This window comes from Mus musculus, chromosome 9 (assembly GCF_000001635.26).
Source record: "Mus musculus strain C57BL/6J chromosome 9, GRCm38.p6 C57BL/6J".
Taxonomy (NCBI): domain Eukaryota; kingdom Metazoa; phylum Chordata; class Mammalia; order Rodentia; family Muridae; genus Mus; species Mus musculus.
In genome coordinates, this window is record NC_000075.6 from 66,457,309 (window position 1) to 66,476,536 (window position 19,228).

Here is a 19,228-nt window from a genome sequence, read left to right on the forward strand (position 1 = left end):
CACATTTTAATAGTAAATTTGTATTGAGTTTGAATAATCTAGGAAATTGAAGTGTCACAGTTGCTATGTGTATACTTTGCTTGTGGTGTCCAGTATTTAAGCCCACTTTGTTCTTTCTTCTGCTTCAGCCTTGTCAGACCCAAGCAGCAGACTTTCAACGTCCCCTCCTCCCCCAGCAATTGCAGTCCCTTTACTGGAAATGGGCTTCTCTCTTCGACAGATTGCTAAAGCCATGGAAGCTACAGGTAAGATATTTTTATACTGCAGTATTTATCGATACAAGAAGTCTTAAGTGTTATTGAAGGAAGAACTTTTTAAAGAGGTCATCAATCATGTTAAGATTTTCTAAAAGATATTTTTATTTGAGTGTGTGAGTGTGTCTGTGTGAGAGTGTGTGTGTGTGAGTGTGTATGTGTGTGAGTGTGTATGTGTGTGAGTGTGTGTGAGAGTGTGTATGTGTGTGTGAGTGTGTATGTGTGTGAGTGTGAGTGTGAGAGTGTGTGTATGTGTGTGTGAGTGTGTGTGTGTGTGAGTGTGTGTGTATGTGTGTGTGTGAGTGTGTGTGTATCTGTGTGTGAGTGTGTGTACATGTGAATGCAGATGCCTGTGGAGGCTAGAAGACGGAATTGGGTTCCCTGGACCTGGCGTTAGAGTTGGTTGTGAGGTACTTGACAAGGGTATTAGGAATGGCAGGGTATTCGGAATGGAACTTGTATCGCTGGAATAGCAGCAAGTGCTCTTAACTGCTGAGTCATTTCTGAGCCTCGCTTCTTAAGATTTTAAACAGCAGATCTATTATAAATCATCAGAACAAACTCTCATAAATAAATGACATAAGATATTGATTATCCAAATCAGTGTCAGACAACATTTCTGCTTGTATAGGTGCTCGAGGAGAGGCTGATGCCCAGAGCATCACTGTTCTTGCTATGTGGATGATAGAGCACCCTGGGCATGAGGATGAGGAGGAGCCCCAGCCCAGCAGCACAGCAGACTCCAGACATGGAGCGACAGTTCTGGGAAGTGGTGGGAAGTCAAATGATCCCTGTTATTTACAGTCACCAGGAGACATACCATCAGCTGATGCTGCTGAAATGGAGGAAGGCTTTAGTGAAAGGTAAAATTCTAGTTTCTTTATTCCTGTCTCTTGTGTCCTAACTATTGCCTCTAAAACCCCATTTCTTTCCCATCATAAATGCTTCTACTGTTTTATAAATTTAATAAAAATAAGAAAAGATTGAGCCATATGGTGGTGGCACACACCTTTGGTCCCAGCACTTGGGAGACAGTGGCAGGTGGATCTCTTGAGAGTTTGAGGCCAGCCTGGTCTACAGAACAAGTTCCAGGATAGCCAAGGCTACACAGAAAAACCCTGTCTAGGGTCCTGAGAAAACTGGAAAAACCAAAAAACAAACAAACAAAAAACCCCAATTGATTTAGTTAGTGAATTTTATAGGAATAGATTTTTCTGTCTCATTTTAGGTAAGTTTGTATATCCATTTATTTTAAAGTTTTCTTCAGTGCTGGGGATCAAATCCAAAGTTATACATGCTAGGCTAGTACTCTAACACTGAGATATATAGATATATTCCCAAATCCTATAGTTTTTACTATCTAGTATTATATGATCCTTTTTTTTAAAAAAATAAAGCTGTGGAAAGAGTTCTGAAGTATATGTACCCTATAATGAGGTATCATAATGAGATATAATAAAATGTCCTAAAATTTTCTCTTAAAATCACTTTGCTTTTACAATTCTTATGACTATTTTTTTTTCTTTTAAAAGTTTTACATGTATAGTATTTTGCCTTCATGTGTATTTATGCACCCTGTTCTTGCCTGTTGCCTATAGAAGTCAGAAAGGGGTAGGTTATATCTTACAAAACATGAAAACTTTTTATAAGTTCCATGAATATTTTCAAAATTTAATTTGAAATATTTGTTTCTCCTTGGCACAGATTCTCTATCATGTCAGGTGTTAAATATTTAATGACTTAGGGTTTAGTTTGAAGTTATTTTTTCGTTTGCTGTGGGGTTTGGATGATACTTCAGGCTTCTGCTCCTGTTTGATTATGGAGATGAATTAAGCACCGTTTTACTATTGGAAGAGTTAAAAATCCAGTAAAATTGATGCCCAAGAAGCCACGTATGACATGCCTAAAAGTAAAGAGCTTCACAAGGGATGAAAAATGTTTGAAAGTTTTGTCACAGGCTAGCGGGATAGTTACAGTTGTAGATGCTTATAGTATACTGAAGACCCTGGGTTTAATTGCCAGCAACTCTCTCTCCTCCACCAAAAATGTTTTATGCAAGTCATGTTCATTTCCTTTTGTGATACCGTCAGTATCTTATTTTAAAAGATGATGGTTTTATAGCCAAAGACATTGAGAATGACAAAGCAAGCAAACAAGAAAAACAGTTCTAAACATGCTATGATGGTATTCTATAAAATGTCTTGATTTTTATTTAAAATGTTTTAAGCCTTAAAAACCTGTTTAAGGAGTGATTATAAGTAAAGTACTTGCAACCTGAGTTTAATTCCTAGAATCCTTTTTTAAAAACCCAGGCATGGATGGGTGTAGCGGCACACACCTTTAATCCCCACGGAAGGAGGTGGAGCTCTCTCTAGATATCATGATTTCTAGGCAAGCCAGAGTAAGCTACATAGTGAGACTCTTTTTTCAAAATACATATACAAATACACACAGGCACCTGAGCACACACGTACACACATCTCACCATCACCACAACCACCACTGTCATCTGGACAGGTAGAGATGAGTGGATTCCCAGGATTCGGTAGCCAGCCAGCCTATCTAGCCTCCTTGGTTAGTTCCAGGGCAGTAAGAGACCCCGTCTTGGGGTAGAGGGGAAACCCCCCAAAACAGTAGCTAACTGCCAGCCTCCACACACATTCCCTGCCCCCACACATACATGAGCATATGCACAGCACATAGAGACACAGGCAGGAACATACACAAACTATTTTATTCTCAGTGATATTTGGAGAAAAGGTTAATACTACAAACAAGCATGTACTGCCTTCTTTTCATGAGAGCTTTCAAAAAATTCTTGTTGCCTTCATACTTACTTTTGTAGCCCTGATAATCTGGATCATACAGAGAACGCAGCTTCTGGAAGTGGACCACCAACTAGAGGTCGCTCAACAGTAACAAGAAGGCACAAATTTGACTTAGCAGCGCGCACTCTGCTTGCAAGAGCAGGTAATTATTTTTAACATGCCTCTCTTGGTGAAAGATCTCTTTTAAAAATTATTATAGAAACAAGACTAAAGAAGATGCAAACTAAAGAATTAAGTGAACTAGTGATGCTAATATTTAATGGAATAGCAATTTGCATATAATTTTGAACTCTGTTTAATTTCACTAATCATAGCATGCATTCATAGGATTACCTTCAGGTATTGGAGGCTATGGTGACCACTTGTAGATTTTGAAAGATTTTATAGCTGCTCTCTGCCTTTAGTCAGTTATAATTTGAGAAGTGATGCTGCATAATTAATGTTTAGCATCAGTGGTCAGAAGGTTCTAGGAGCTGCACTATAACACTCAGAGGTAGACACTGGTTTTTCTGCTGTACTCTAGATTTAGAGCCTCACCACTAGGCCCGAGGGAAGCAAGAATAAATTCTCTTAATACATTAGTAAATTCTAGGATTAGCTTGAGAGCATAAGAGCATGGGAATATATTTTCTTTTTGTTTGGCAATTCTTATTATCCTGGCAATTAAAACCAGAGCCTTGCACATTCTAAGTAAACACTTCACCACAGAGGTATATCTTTATTCCATTATCGTATCACCATCATCATCATCACCACCACCACTACCATCACAATGCTAGGGATCACACCCAGGGCCTTATGCATGCTAGGCAAGTAGTCTACTACTAAACTATATCTTAGCCACAAGAAAATATATTTCCCAAACTGGAAACCATATTACCATTGTTAAAAAGAATTTGATTATTAAAATATCAAACATAAGTGATGATTCAGTCCTAACTATTGCCATGAGAAAGAAATTTGAGACTTGCTTAGAAAATATAGGCTAGACATTTACCATAAAATGAAAAGAGGTTGAATTTAAAAAATTGGACCTGGAAGAGAAATAATAGGTGATATTTATAATTTAAATAATATTTATAATTTAAATAAAAACATAACATCTTAAATTTTTTTGTATGTAGTGACTTATTAAACTTATCAGTAGTCTGAGAGATAGTATACCTTATATGATAGTTGTAATTTTATGGTTTGGGATCCAAAGAAGTAACTGAGTTAGATTTTCTTCTACATGTGTGGCAATTAAGAACTGATAAAATAGAATTATTTTCTTCATGCAAATAAAATGCCTTTTTTGTTTTGTTCTGAGCGGGGTTATACCGCTCTGTGCAGGCTCACAGGAATCAAAGTCGGAGAGAAGGAATATCTTTGCAGCAAGACCCAGGGGCGTTGTATGACTTTAATTTAGATGAGGAATTGGAAATTGATCTTGATGATGAAGCAATGGAAGCTATGTTTGGACAAGACCTGACCAGTGACAATGATATTCTGGGAATGTGGATCCCAGAGGTACTGGATTGGCCTACCTGGGTGTGTGTGACTGCAGCGGGGGCTGCTCTGACTTATTTTCCTGCCCTCCTGTTCATACAGCTTACTAACAGCAGCCTTGCCTAGAGTTGAAGGAGTCTTTCATCTCATCCTGAGGTTTGGGGATTTAATGATTGAGCATTGCGTTGATACCCACAAACTGATAAGAAAGTCTATCTTGTTGCTTTCTCTGTGTAATTTATTGCTTCTCTCCCCAGACTAGATGACTAGAGCCATATTGTGGCAATACTTCATTGTGATGTTGAAGAGAAATTTCAAAACTTGACATTAGGCCCTAGTACATTGCTGGGTTGTATAACATGATTGCTTTAATCACATTCCTGTCTGAGTGCATGCTCTTGTCCTTCATAGTTTCTATTTAGTCAGTGTAAGGCTCATGTGGGAACCAGTGCCTACCCAGATCTTATAACACCCCTCGTCCAGGGATAGAGTTCATGTAGGTTTATGTGTATATTAGTTATTTAGCATTACATTTTTATAGGGAAAACTTTAAAGCTCATAGATGTGAACTTTTATCTACTTGATTAGGTTAATAACATAAATGAAACATAATGGCATCTTAGAAATTCAGAAAATAGGTCTTATAGCCAGGTAAAAAGTGTTTTCACTAGAGAATTTTTTTTAATGGTTTAAGATAAATTTAAATTAGTGAATTCCTTTTTTATTTCCAGCAGAATAATCTTAATTTATAAGTTAAGCAAATAGAAGAAAAGCAAAGCACACTTTCAGATTGTGTGGTCTGAATTCTGACTTGAAAGAAAATTATGTAGCACTAATGAGCACCATTGAATTATTGTAGGATATTAAAAAAAGTAGCTAGTTTTATATCACAAATAATCTACCTCTTACCCTAAGTTGACTATAATTTGGTATAAAATCATTTTGTACAGCATGTTTGTGAGTCTGAAGACAGGGAAGAAGTGGTCGTGTGTGAACTTTGCGAATGCAATGTCGTCAGCTTCAACCAGCACATGAAGAGAAACCACCCTGGCTGTGGGCGCAGTGCAAACCGCCAGGGGTATCGCAGCAATGGCTCCTATGTGGATGGCTGGTTTGGTGGTGAATGTGGGAGTGGAAATCCATACTACCTGCTGTGTGGCAGCTGCAGGGAGAAGTACTTAGCCCTGAAGACCAAGACCAAGACTACAAATTCTGAAAGGTACCTTGAAATTGTGTTATAGATACCAGCTTCCTTGGATGACAACACCTCACTCTGTTAAAACACAGAAGCGCTCTCTCTCTCTCTCTCTCTCTTTTATGTAAAGAATTAATTTTGACTGTATTGGGGGCAGAGCTTGTGGAGGTCAAGGAATTACATTCTCAGGAGATTTGGGAGCCATTTTTATTCTTTTGGTACCCCAGGCATAGTAGCATGGCAGCAGGCCCTTCATGACAGTTTCACTCTGTCATCCATTAACATCTTTTTTTTTTTCCCATTTTTTATTAGGTATTTAGCTCATTTACATTTCCAATGCTATACCAAAAGTCCCCCATACCCACCCACCCCCACTCCCCTACCCACCCACTCCCCCTTTTTGGCCCTGGCGTTCCCCTGTACTGGGGCATACAAAGTTTGCGTGTCCAATGGGCCTCTCTTTCCAGTGATGGCCGATTAGGCCATCTTTTGATACATATGCAGTTAGAGTCAAGAGCTCCGGGGTACTGGTTAGTTCATAATGTTGTTCCACCTATAGGGTTGCAGATCCCTTTAGCTCCTTGGGTTCCTTCTCTAGCTCCTCCATTGGGAGCCCTGTGATCCATCCATTAGCTGACTGTGAGCATCCACTTCTGTGTTTGCTAGGCCCTGGCATAGTCTCACAAGAGATAGCTACATCTGGGTCCTTTCAATAAAATCTTGCTAGGGTATGCAATGGTGTCAGCGTTTGGATGCTGATTATGGGGTGGATCCCCGGATATGGCAGTCTCTACATGGTCCATCCTTTCATCTCAGCTCCAAACTTTGTCTCTGTAACTCCTTCCATGGGTGTTTTGTTCCCAATTCTAAGGAGGGGCATAGTGTCCACACTTCAGTCTTCATTCTTCTTGAGTTTCATGTGTTTAGCAAATTGTACCTTATATCTTGGGAATCCTAGGTTTGGGGCTAATATCCACTTATCAGTGAGTACATATTGTGTGAGTTCCTTTGTGAATGTGTTACCTCACTCAGGATGATGCCCTCCAGGTCCATCCATTTGGCTAGGAATTTCATAAATTCATTCTTTTTAATAGCTGAGTAGGGTCCTCATTTTAATTCTCAGAGGATAGAATCAAGTTTTCAAATGGATGTTTTTCACCATATTTGTTACCTTAACTTATATGTTTTATATATATATATATATATATATATATATATATATATATATAGAGAGAGAGAGAGAGAGAGAGAGAGAGAGTTCTGTTTAAATGGGCTTCTGTGGGGGAACAAAAGAGACTTTCTTCATATATTTAACCTCTAGTTCTATAACTGTTAAATCTTTGGTCCTTTGTAGGACAGAGTTTGATTAAAAGAGTTATTGAAGGGAATCACAAATGTCCCTAAGGATTCTTTTTTTGTTTGTTTGTTTGTTTGTTTGTTTGTTTTGGTAAAGCAGCCATTGATCCATAAACATGCGTACAAATGGTAGTTTTTACTGCATTTGTCCCATAACACAAGACACTTTTATTTTTTGCTGCTTTATTAATGAACTCTTATAATATTCTAATGACTTAATTTGCATTTGGGTACTAACTTTTATATAAACCTTGGTGTTCTTCATGTTTGGTGCAGGTACAAGGGACAAGCCCCAGATCTAATTGGCAAGCAGGACAGTGTGTATGAAGGTTTGTTTGCTTTGAGAGCTTCCTTATTTTATGTGTATTTTTATGTATACTTCTTGCTTAACATCTGCTACTAAACTTTAGCATTATGTGTGTTTGTGTTTATGTACATATTAACTAGAGCTTTTCCTAAGTGGATCTGAGGTTGCTTGATAACCACATTCCATTCTTGAGAGTTACAGGAGAAAGAAAGAACCCAAACTCAAATGTCAGGTTCACCATACAGTAGTAATTTGTTTGGAGGGTTTTTTTTTCCCCCCAGAATAGCAAAAAAATGTAACATTTTGAAGTTTTTTCTATCCTAATTGTGGAAAAAAAATGAGTGGAAAAATGGGGGAAAAGTTGAGATGAGTATAATTTGTTTTCTAGAGCATTCATTTGCTTGAATATATATTAGCTGAGCCCTTTGTGATCAGTTGTAGCATTTGCTTTTTCTTTCAGTGGATCTTACTCCACTCCCCTTTCCAGTAGTCTCACATGCCTTAGGAATGCAGCTTGCTTAAGTCTCCAGGAGATGGCGCTGTGTTCATTTTATAGCCCTCCTTGAACATTTTAGATTTATCTAAATGTTAGCCGAACTATGCCATGTTTATATTCACATGCCATATATTTATTTAAATTCCAGAAGACTGGGACATGTTAGATGTTGATGAAGATGAAAAACTAACAGGTGAAGAAGAATTTGAATTGCTTGCTGGACCACTTGGTTTAAATGACCGGCGCATTGTGCCAGAACCAGTTCAGTTCCCTGACAGTGACCCCCTGGGAGCATCAGTAGCAATGGTCACAGCTACCAACAGTATGGAAGAGACTTTGATGCAAATTGGTAAGCTGAAAGGCTAATTATCATTAATTTTTGGTCTATTTTAATATTTATATTTATTTTTTTATATTTAATATCCTAGGTAAATAGTAGAAATAATGGCTTAGCCCCACTTCATACCAGCAAGTCTCTTTGGCCATTTGGTGGGAAGGAGTACTGAATATAGTTCAGAGGTTTGACATGAGGCTTTTTTGCTTTTGTTTTTGTTTTTTTCTATATTCTTTTCAACCTTATTTTTTGAGACAGGGTCTTGCACTAAACCAAATTGGAGCTCATTGATTTGGCTAGACTGGTCAAGTTCACATGTGTACCACCCCTTTCCGCATACCCCTCCCCCCCACCCAACCAAAATTTAAAAATTGGCACTATCAGTGACTTAGTTCTTTATTTGTACTCAAAGCATATTTTATTTCTATCTTTCCTGTCTCTGAAGAGCTGTGTCAGTGATTAAGAGCATTGTTGCTCTTATAAGAAAATCCTGGGTTCTGTTCCCAGCTCCTACATGGCTGCTTATAGTATCTATAACTCCAGTTCCAAGGGACTTGATGTCCTCTTCTGTCTTTCTTTGGCACTGCACACACATGGTTCACTTACATACATGTAGGCAAAATACTCATATATATAAAATAAAAACAAAATACTTTTTAAAAACTATTCCTTTCTTATATCTCTTAATATCATAAGTGACACATAAAAAGAATAGAGGAAAAAACATGTATTTAATGGAAAATCTCTTCTATTAACTCAGAAATCTCTTAAGTTTAATATCTTAAGGGATTTTCTACTAGTTCTAGGTGAGCAAACATTGTCTTCCTATATTTCTTTGCAGATTAGAACCTACATAAAACAAGGGAGAAAAATTCAGTAGTCTAGATACTTTATCTTACTTTGTTGAAAACTGAGCAAAATTCTGCTTTCAGGTTGCCATGGGTCTGTGGAAAAGAGTTCCTCTGGGAGAGTAACATTAGGAGAGCAGGCAGCAGCCCTTGCAAATCCTCATGACCGAGTAGTGGCTTTAAGGAGGGTGACTGCTGCCGCTCAAGTCCTTCTGGCCAGAACCATGGTCATGCGAGCACTGTCTCTTCTCTCAGTCAGGTAAGTATTATTGTGTCAAGTGATGCAATTAGCTTCTGATATATTTCACTCAGGAGTCTGGTAGGCGATATGAGAGAGTTTTTAAAACTTGACAATGTATTGTTGAATAAACTTAGGTTAGTCTTAGTCATTATTGGTATTTATTTAGTTAATACTTGGCTTTTTTAGGGTTGAAATAATGCCAATTTAGTAACAGTCAGTTGCATATCTTTTTTGTTGTTGTTCCAGAAACTGGAAATTAAACTGTTTAGTTGGTACTAGGTAGAAATTAAATAGTGAACTAGTGTTTCTGCAGAACTCATAAAGAATAAAAATAGATAAAACTAATGTATAGCTTTAGACAATAGACAACAGTTACTTCTGTAGACACAAAGGCTCTGAGGAGCCCTCAGCAAGCCTCTGAGGTGCTGCTAGAGTTCTGTCTCTTGACTTAGAGGATGGGGATTTCCAGAATGAAAGTTTTTGTTCTGTGAACATTCCTAATGTCATATTCCAGTGATTTAGTGATAACTCAGTGCACGCAATGTTCATTAAAAATAAAAGTGTAAATGATCATTTCCATTTTATGTCATGTTTTCATATAAGGACATATATAATGAATGGTACAGCTTTTGTTTGATTTGAGTTTTTGATGATAAGTATGTGGGGTTCAAAACTGCCCCTTAAGAAATCTGTTTTGTCTATCTGAAGTGCTGTCTTTTCCTGACAGTGGTTCCAGTTGTAGCCTGGCTGCTGGTCTCGAGTCTCTGGGGTTAACAGATATCCGTACACTGGTTCGGTTAATGTGCTTAGCTGCAGCAGGGAGAGCTGGCCTTTCCACCAGCCCTTCTGCCATAGCCAGTACCTCAGAACGTTCACGAGGTGGACACAGTAAGGCCAGCAAGCCCATTTCTTGCCTGGCCTACCTGAGCACAGCAGTGGGATGCCTGGCATCAAATACTCCAAGTGCTGCAAAGCTGCTGGTCCAGCTGTGTACACAGGTAAGGTCGCTCGCTTCAGGAATTCCTGCTTTGTTTGTCCCAGGGATTCTTACAACATTTTGAAATTAAATCTTTTTGTTTCTGATTTGTCCTGATTGCTCTTCAGAACTTGATTTCTGCTGCAACAGGTGTCAATCTCACCACAGTGGATGATCCCATTCAGCGGAAGTTCCTACCAAGCTTTCTCCGTGGAATTGCTGAAGAGAATAAGCTTGTAACATCCCCAAACTTTGTTGTAACTCAAGCCCTTGTGGCATTATTGGCAGACAAAGGGGCCAAACTGAGACCTAACTATGATAAGACAGAAATAGAAAAAAAAGGTAGGTTTCATACTGTTTGAGTACGGTCTTCTATAGATTAAAATCATGTCTTCAGAGGTGTGGTTTTGCATTGTTGTGTGTAATAAAGACGTTTCTTAAGTTTGGAATATAAAAAAGTTACAGAGACAGATTTGGGGTTTTGTGTTTGTTTGTTTGTTTGTTTGTTTGTTTTTGAGATAGGGTGTAATTGTGTAGTCCCAGGTTAGCCTCACACCAGCAATCCTCCTGTGCCTCTTGAGTGCTGGGATTACAAGTTTGCACAGACATTGAAGTGAGTATTAGAAAATGTACCAGTTAGTGTAGTTACAGATAATGGCTTGAATTAACATACATGATCAGGTTCTTTAATACAATTTAAGTAGAAATAGTATGGAAGATGACTCTTTGAAAGGACTGCTATATAATTACTATTTAACCTTCCCTCCAGTCAAGCACGTTTTAAGTGAGATTGGTGGGCTTTGGGATCAATTAATCTAGTTCCTTTACTAGATGTTAAGATTCAGTTTTTAAAATGATTTACTTATGTATTTGGTGCTGAGTATTGGAACCCAAGGCCTAGCGCATTCAGAGCATGTGCTCTGTCACTTAGTTGTAACCCAAGTAATGTCCCTGCTAAGCTGATTTTTTTTTTTTTTTTTTTTTTTTTTAAGCAGCAGACACTAGCTTGTTATTCTTAAGGGCCTATTGCCTTTGCATGCCAAAAGATTATGTCTGCTGTATTTCCAGTCCTTAGGTCAACGACTGTTTATTGGTGTATAATAAAATATTAGTTTGTAATGAATCAGATTTATTATGGGATTTGATGTGAAATACTTTATATCTTATATGCATATCTTAGTAAAATGATTGCTTATAAAAGAGCTAATTTATAAAAGAAATGGGTTAACCCATTTTTGTTTGTTCATCATCACCAACTCTCACCTGGGCATCATTTCATTGTTTTGTTTAAGCAGGTTTTATTGCCCAATTGTATGCCCATCCTTCCTATGATCCTTCTGCTGTAGGCCCTCTGGAGCTGGCTAATGCCCTGGCAGCCTGCTGCCTCTCCTCTAGGCTATCCTCACAGCATAGGCAATGGGCTGCTCAACAACTTGTGCGCACTCTTGCTGCACATGACCGTGACAACCAAACTGCTCCACAAACACTTGCTGATATGGGAGGAGATCTCAGAAAATGCTCTTTTATCAAGTTGGAGGCTCACCAAAACAGAGTATGTATTTTGAAATCAAGTGTGTTAATTACCTGTCTGACTGTTCAGAGTGTAGGTCTTTGTATCTCTCTCTATGTCTCTTTTTCTCACACACATATATATACACGATTACCAAGATTTGCCTAGTAGTTGCTAATTCTAGTTTCTTTGTATGTGGGTTAACAGAAAGAAATCAGTTCCTAAAAGATAAAGGCTTATCTATACAACAAGTACCTGATGTATTGTAGGTGATTAATCTAGTAGACCCTGAATTTTTAGGAAGCAAGTACTGAAATGAATTAATCATTTTTAAAATCACTACATAGTCTGTATTACTTTTAGAATATATACTTAAGATTTTTTAGATTTATTTTTTTTAATGTGTGTAGAAGAGTAGAAGGGGTTTGTGCATGTGAGTGCAGAGCCCATGGAGGCTAGAGTTATCAGATGTCCCCAGAACTGGAGTTCCAGGTGGTTGTGAACTGTCCAGTATGGGTGTAGGGAATCAAACTTGGGTTCTCTTCAAGAGCAATATAGGCCCTGTAGCCAATGAGCCATCTTCAGTCCCTTAGGAAGTCCACACTGACGTGAGTGTCATCTGGAAGGGATGTGAGAATGTGTGTGGCAGCTTGCTCTGCCTCTTGGAGTCATTCCTTCTCAGCATGTTCGAATGTTTATTGTTAACTAATTAAATATTTAGACATTTTAGTAGAGAGCTAGGTAAGGTGGCTCATTGGGTAAAAGTACTTACCACCAAGCCTGATGTGATCCAAGAGGAGCCATAATAGAGGCGAGAACTGACTCCCTCAATTGTGACTGCAACATGTTCACTTTGGCATGTGCGTTCTCTCCTATAGAGATGAAAATAAAATAAAAGTTTATAAAAAGGACTTTATTATGTCTTAAGTAATTTGAGGAAGATTGAGCCTAGTAATCTAATGGCTATTTTACAAGACATTTAGGAAACCACATATATTGAATAACATGGATTTTCTTTTTTTTTTAGTAGAACTTCAAATGATGAAGTCCTTTAACTCAAAATTTGGCTTGGCTTATCTCTCTTTAATTTTTCTAGGTAATGACATGTGTTTGGTGTAATAAAAAAGGCCTATTGGCTACCAGTGGCAATGATGGCACTATTCGGGTGTGGAATGTTACCAAGAAGCAATACTCACTACAGCAAACCTGTGTGTTCAATAGACTGTAAGTGCTTGTTCCACTGGTGTAAAACTGGAGCAGTCTTTGGCAGGCCTCACCTTGGTTGTGTTAGTGTAGTCCATCCTCATTAAAACTAAAGGTTTTTCTTTTAGAATATTTCTAAATCTACAGAATGCACATTTACCTTTCCATGGTAGTAATTCATGAAATAAAAATTAAAATTCTATTTAGAACAGAGCTTACTAGCAAATACATGTTTAGTTATATCAACCAGTATACTGATTTTCATTAGTCTTCTGTGGTTATTTGGGAATTACAGTAGTTGCTTTTGTGTCGACATGTTGCATCTTTATAGTACTGTAGCTAGCTGTAGGTATTTCTTTAAAAAAAAAATGATTTAGTAAATTTTATTATAAAAACTTTGAAATAAAAAAAAAAAATCACACATTGAAGGCAACCAAGCCTAAAGCCTATGCTTTACTTAACTTTACCTGAACTTTTTACCTGAACTTCTGTACAGACAGCCACATAGAACAGCAGCTGTGAAACTTTGCACTAGATTTTACACTAACACTACTGAATATATTTTTATGTGCTTACCACTGGACAAATGGAAACTCCACAACAGAGTTAGAACTAAAACATAATTGGTTTTATATCTTCCTGAATAACTCATGCTGTTACCCACATTTAGTCCTTCCTTATCTCCTAAGATTTAATCTTGTTGCTCTCTTTTCTATAGACTATACTATATTCACATATACATTTATTTGCATATATTCATATATTATTGGCTAGATTCCACATATGAGGAAAATCATGTGGTTTTTTTCCCTTTGTGAGATTGTTTGACCTCACTTGATATACATTCTAAGTCCATCCATTTTCTTACAAATCTTATCATACATTTTTATGTAGAACTGAGTATTATTCTTTCATGTATACACCAGATTTTTATTACCCATTCATCTTTTAATAGATAACTAGGTTGTTGCCAATTCTTTGTTACAGTTAAAAAATGGCTATAAATATGTGAGTATAGATATCCTAGTAGTAGAGTATGGAGTTCTCAGTGTATATGCCCAGGAGCGAGGTAGCTGGGCCATATGATAGTTATGTTTTTATTTTTTTAGAACTCTCCAAACTAATTTCCACAATAGCTGATTAATTTACATCACCACCAACAGTAAATTTGGTAAAGTTTCTTTCTCTACATGCGTTCCTTTTCTAAGACGTTTTATATAAATTTGGCATACAGAAATCAGTATACTCTGAATAGTAACTCTGTCTACAACCCATATCAATTCTGAAGGTCTTTGCTGACAGATTCTGTCCTAATAATGAGTAGTCAAAGCATCATTCTTTCATAGTTGATATTTTCTCTGTGGTGAGAGATACTGTTAACTAAGAATATCCTATGATAATGGCCTGCCTGTATGTACCCCTAGCTTCAAGGTTTGAAGTATAGCTTACTAAATTTGGAAATGGGGATGGAAATTGCATACTCATCTGTTCTGCATTTTAGGGAAGGGGATGCTGAGGAAAGCCTTGGGTCACCCAGCGACCCAAGCTTCTCACCTGTTTCCTGGAGTATCAGTGGCAAATACCTTGCTGGGGCTTTGGAGAAGATGGTGAACATCTGGCAAGTTAATGGTAAGAGTCTTGCAACTGCAATGGGTGCAGCTCAGCCTCCTTCTCACTTAGTCTTGGAAGCACTGGCTTCTCTTTACCTGGAAATCCATGAGCTTTTCTATGAAAATACTGCACAGGATGCACTTCCTGGAAGTTTCAGGTACCTACTTCTGTAAGCCAAAACTTCTTTTAATGCAGCAGTAAGTAGGCTTTGTTAAGCTACGTAATTTTCAGTCACTTGAAGTAGCTCTATCATTTGTTTCTTTCAGGGATAAAAATTATTAGGTGCTTTATACTTTATTTTTTCCTGTCCTTCCTCCATCCCCCCTCTCTCCTCCCTCCTTTCTCTCCTCTCTCTTCCTTCCTTCCTTCCCTCCCTCCCTCCCTCCCTCCCTCCCTCCCTCCCTCCCTCCCTCCCTCCCTCCCAGGGTGCATGTATGGAGGTTGGAGAACAACTTGACATTGGTTTTCTCCTACCATGTGGATCTTAGGTCATTAGGCTTGGCAGCAAGTGCCTTTACCCACAAAGCCCTTTATCAAATCTTATTGTATTTTTCTAGAGGATAAAAAAATACTGCTGTGATTATAGAGTTACTAGTATTTGTTTATTTTTACATATTTAAGAAATGGCTGTTGTCATTCACATAATAAAGGAGTAGCTAGCTTGTCTTAGTTGTAGGTAAATTACTCATATCAAGTGGGATTTCAATAGTTATTACAAGTCGCTGAGCATCATGGCCCATGGAATTTCAGTACTTGGGGGTGGGGGCAGGAGGATTGCTTGAAGTTGGAGGTCAGCCTGGACTACATTGTGATGCCTATGTCAAAAACAAGTAAGCTAAAAGCAGAAGTACCTTAGTGATGTTGCCTTTAGCCTTCCCGCAGTGTCCTGGGAAAGAAACATGTGCCAATTTGCCAGCAATAGGAAAGCACTTAAGTGTTTGCCATTTGCTACTAAGTTTATTCCTTTATTCTGTCATCTGTAGAAGTTCTTTTTTCTGTAAGTAGTTAAAGATTGTTGACTTAAATGATACTCAAGACACGAATAAGATTCTGTTTTCACAGACCTTTAGGTTCATAGACTGTTGTGAATTGGAGAGTGCATTAGCTATTAGCTAATATTTTTTCTTGTTCTTTTTTGAAATTTCTATTTTTATTTTTGGAGATCTATATCTACATATATTTATTGAAAGATATATCTATCCCTCACTGAATCCCATACTAGCCAAGGATCGATTGATCGATCTATCTATCTATCTCTTTCTTATCTATCTTTATCTATATGGCACGTGTAGACTAGAGTGGCCTTGTACTTACAGAGATCCACCTGCCTCCACCTCTTGATTGCTGGAATTAAGGATGTGTACCACTACACCTGGCACGTGTTCTTTTTTAAAGAGTAAAATGGGCTAACATTTCTCCCTCTGTAGGAGGAAAAGGATTAGTAGATATTCAGCCTCACTGGGTATCTGCCCTGGCCTGGCCAGAAGAAGGTCCAGCTACAACCTGGTCAGGAGAGTCTCCAGAGTTACTGCTGGTGGGACGGATGGACGGATCTCTAGGACTGATTGAAGTTGTTGATGTGTCCACTATGCACCGCCGAGAACTGGAACACTGCTATCGAAAGGATGGTAAGACATTTTCTAGTCAAGAAAGTAGACAAATAGACAAGGGTTTTGGTTGAATATAAATGCTGAGTGGGTGCTACTTTGGGTTTGTTTTCTAACATTTCCACTCTGTTTCTTATTTTAATTAGTAATTGAATTGAAATCTGTTTCTCTACCCCTTACTTTGTCTCTCTGCCAAAGGGAAATTTCATTTTGTTACACCATATTAGCCATTCATCCTTTGTGTGAATGATTGAACATTTATAACAGGATGCAAATATCCCTTAAAAGTTAGAGCTATGGAATAGGGGAATCATTGGTAGAAACACCTGTGTTGTTAACGCCTGAGTAAACTAAGGAAAATAGGGGAAGATGGAGAAGAAAGGTCCTGGACTCAGCAGATGACACAAAGTTTGCCTCTGTGTTTTTCTTACTGAGTACCTTTGAGTAAATGCATGTCTTACTAGCAGTTTTTATTAGTTATTTGAAGGAAACAAGTAATTCAGAGGTCACAGTACTGATTTGTATAATACTCTATTTGACAGGAGAATTGTTTGTCATGTTTTGGGTTTGGGTTTTTTACTTTCTACTTTTAAAAATTTGTTAATAACTTCAGAGGGTTCAAAAGTTAAAACATTTTAAAAGGCGTAGAAGGAAAATCTTCCTGTCTGCTACCCCCAAGCCCCATCCTGCCCTCTAGGTACTATTTTCTACTTCTCAGCCTTACAGTTTACAGAAAAGCAATGGTGATTAGAGGATAGGATAGACAGTCTTAAGAGCCTAGGAACACTGACTGTGACAGCAGAAGGAATCATCAAGATGATTTTTCAGTTTCATAGTAGATTCTTTCTCAAAAGAAGAACATGGTACAATGCCTTAATACCAACCAGATCGTTATTGTTTTTCTTTCTTAAAAACAAAACAAGAAACTCCTGGGCAAGAATGAAATGTTAGAAGTGAGGTCATGTCTTTTACTCGTAACTAACATTCTCAAAGTGGGTTACATCAGCTGTATGCTGCAGGCTCTAATTGCTTAGCTGTGTAGACGTTTTCTTGCTGTGGTGGTCGAAGCACATATTTTTTGTTTTTTGTTTTGTTTTTTGTTCTCAAAGCATCTACCTAGGTGTCTAGATAGTGACAAACCCATTCTTCTCTTGTGTTTCTATCATGGTAGTATCTGTCACCTGCATTGCTTGGTTCAGTGAAGACAGACCATTTGCAGTAGGTTATTTTGATGGAAAATTGTTAATGGGAACAAAAGAACCACTTGAGAAAGGAGGCATTGTTCTTATTGATGCACATAAGGTAAAGACCATCTTCTTCATGCTTGCTTTTCTTTTTTGTTTGGTTTTTTGTGTGTATGTTTTTTGATTGTGGTTTGAAGTGGTATCTTCAACAATATTTTGCATTGTTCATGATTTAATATTCTATCACTATACAAAGTCTTTGTGGCTATATTTTCACATAAAAAATGTTTTTCATTTAAAAAAAAAAAGCTACCTAAGAAATGAAGCCAGAAGAGTGAAATAGGAGTGCCCTGGGACTATCTCCTGCCCCATGTCCCCATTAATGCCAGAACATCCACTGATGTTTTCAGTCCTGGTGTTTACAGGGCCACCCAGGCAAGTGACACAAATGCATGAAACCAGGACTTGGGAAGATGTGGAAGGTGGGTTATAAAAACAACCACAGAAGCACAGATGGCTAGACAGACGGTTCAGAGTTTAAGAGCACTGGCTAGGCTCCCTTAGGACCCAGGTTCAGTTCCCAGTATTTATTATGGCAGTTCACAACCATCTGTTGCTCCAGTCCCAGCAGTTGTTGTGCCCTCTTCTGGCATCTACAAGCACCAGGTGTGCTCAGAGTGCACAGACATGCATGCAGGCAAGATACTCATTTGCATAAATTAAAATTATAAAAAATTAAAAGCGGAAAAATACAGTTATCAAAATATGTAAACATAAAGCACTCCCTAGGCTCTCAAAAGCATTTTGACTAATTTGGGGGTGAGGGATCCTTTTTTTCCCTTTTGTGTTTCCATCTTTTTCACATTGTAATGATTACCAGTCAGTAAAATGATTCAGTACGTACACATGCAAAAGAAAGGTACTATATCTTTTCAGAGCTATATTTTCATAATTTATATAACTTAACATTTATTTAGCTTTACTGTAACATATAATGTAGACTGTATTTAAGGTCAAGTTGATTAAGATTAGGAATGATATGGAACTATCTTATTCATATAAAATCTTAATTTTAATGCAATTGAGTTAGTAGTACCATCCATAAACTAATGAGTATAAAGTATGTACTGTGAAGCGAGTATTACTCTTGATTTTTTTTCCCTGTAATTTTAAGGAAACTCTTGTTAGTATGAAATGGGACCCAACAGGCCATATTCTCATGACATGTGCCAAAGAAGAAAATGTGAAACTCTGGGGGCCTGTTTCAGGATGCTGGCGCTGTCTACATTCACTCTGCCATCCATCCACTGTAAATGGCATCGCCTGGTGCAGCCTTCCAGGGAAAGGATCCAAGATGCAGTTACTGATGGCCACGTATGTTATACATTTGTGTGTGTGTTGATTTTTATGGTAGTGTAGACTATTACTTGGCAATAGTATGACTTTCCAATAATATTGATTTAGTGTCTATTACTAATTTTATAATGTATAAGGCCATAAAGTTACCTAAGGGAAATAAAGAACAACAGATTTTTAGATTTTTCACTTGGTATGTTCTCCTTTTGTGATTTTTCTCTTAAGTGGCTGTCAAAATGGCTTAGTGTGTGTTTGGCGTATTCCTCAAGATACCACACAGACCAGTATGACTAGCTCAGAAGGATGGTGGGACCAGGAATCAAATTGTCAGGTAATGTGTGGCTGTTTAAGACTTTATCTGAAATAACTCCTCACTGAAGTATTTACTCCTATACCTGAAGGCCATGATCATTAGGGAAATGTAAATAATTATT

At 37.8% G+C, this 19,228-nt stretch overlaps 1 protein-coding gene across 13 annotated transcripts in view; it reads left to right on the forward strand.

Annotated features, from left to right (window-relative positions):
- Herc1 (HECT and RLD domain containing E3 ubiquitin protein ligase family member 1) overlaps positions 1-19,228 on the forward strand; it is a 158,364-nt gene that overhangs the window by 106,897 nt on the left and 32,239 nt on the right. For 9 of the 13 annotated variants that reach the window (XM_006511103.3, XM_006511106.3, XM_006511104.3 and 6 more), the window contains 17 exons: positions 129-245; positions 886-1,117; positions 3,100-3,224; positions 4,392-4,612; positions 5,521-5,789; positions 7,398-7,450; positions 8,073-8,273; positions 9,191-9,365; positions 10,075-10,345; positions 10,452-10,665; positions 11,619-11,875; positions 12,930-13,057; positions 14,538-14,665; positions 16,075-16,275; positions 17,426-17,556; positions 18,613-18,812; positions 19,020-19,125. In XM_006511103.3, the coding sequence (XP_006511166.1) occupies positions 129-245; positions 886-1,117; positions 3,100-3,224; positions 4,392-4,612; positions 5,521-5,789; positions 7,398-7,450; positions 8,073-8,273; positions 9,191-9,365; positions 10,075-10,345; positions 10,452-10,665; positions 11,619-11,875; positions 12,930-13,057; positions 14,538-14,665; positions 16,075-16,275; positions 17,426-17,556; positions 18,613-18,812; positions 19,020-19,125 (3,029 nt within the window). Of the gene's footprint in view, positions 1-128; positions 246-885; positions 1,118-3,099; positions 3,225-4,391; positions 4,613-5,520; positions 5,790-7,397; positions 7,451-8,072; positions 8,274-9,190; positions 9,366-10,074; positions 10,346-10,451; positions 10,666-11,618; positions 11,876-12,929; positions 13,058-14,537; positions 14,666-16,074; positions 16,276-17,425; positions 17,557-18,612; positions 18,813-19,019; positions 19,126-19,228 lie in introns of those variants that run through there. The other 4 variants (XM_006511108.3, NM_145617.3, XR_001778881.2 and 1 more) reach the window with 3 other exon arrangements.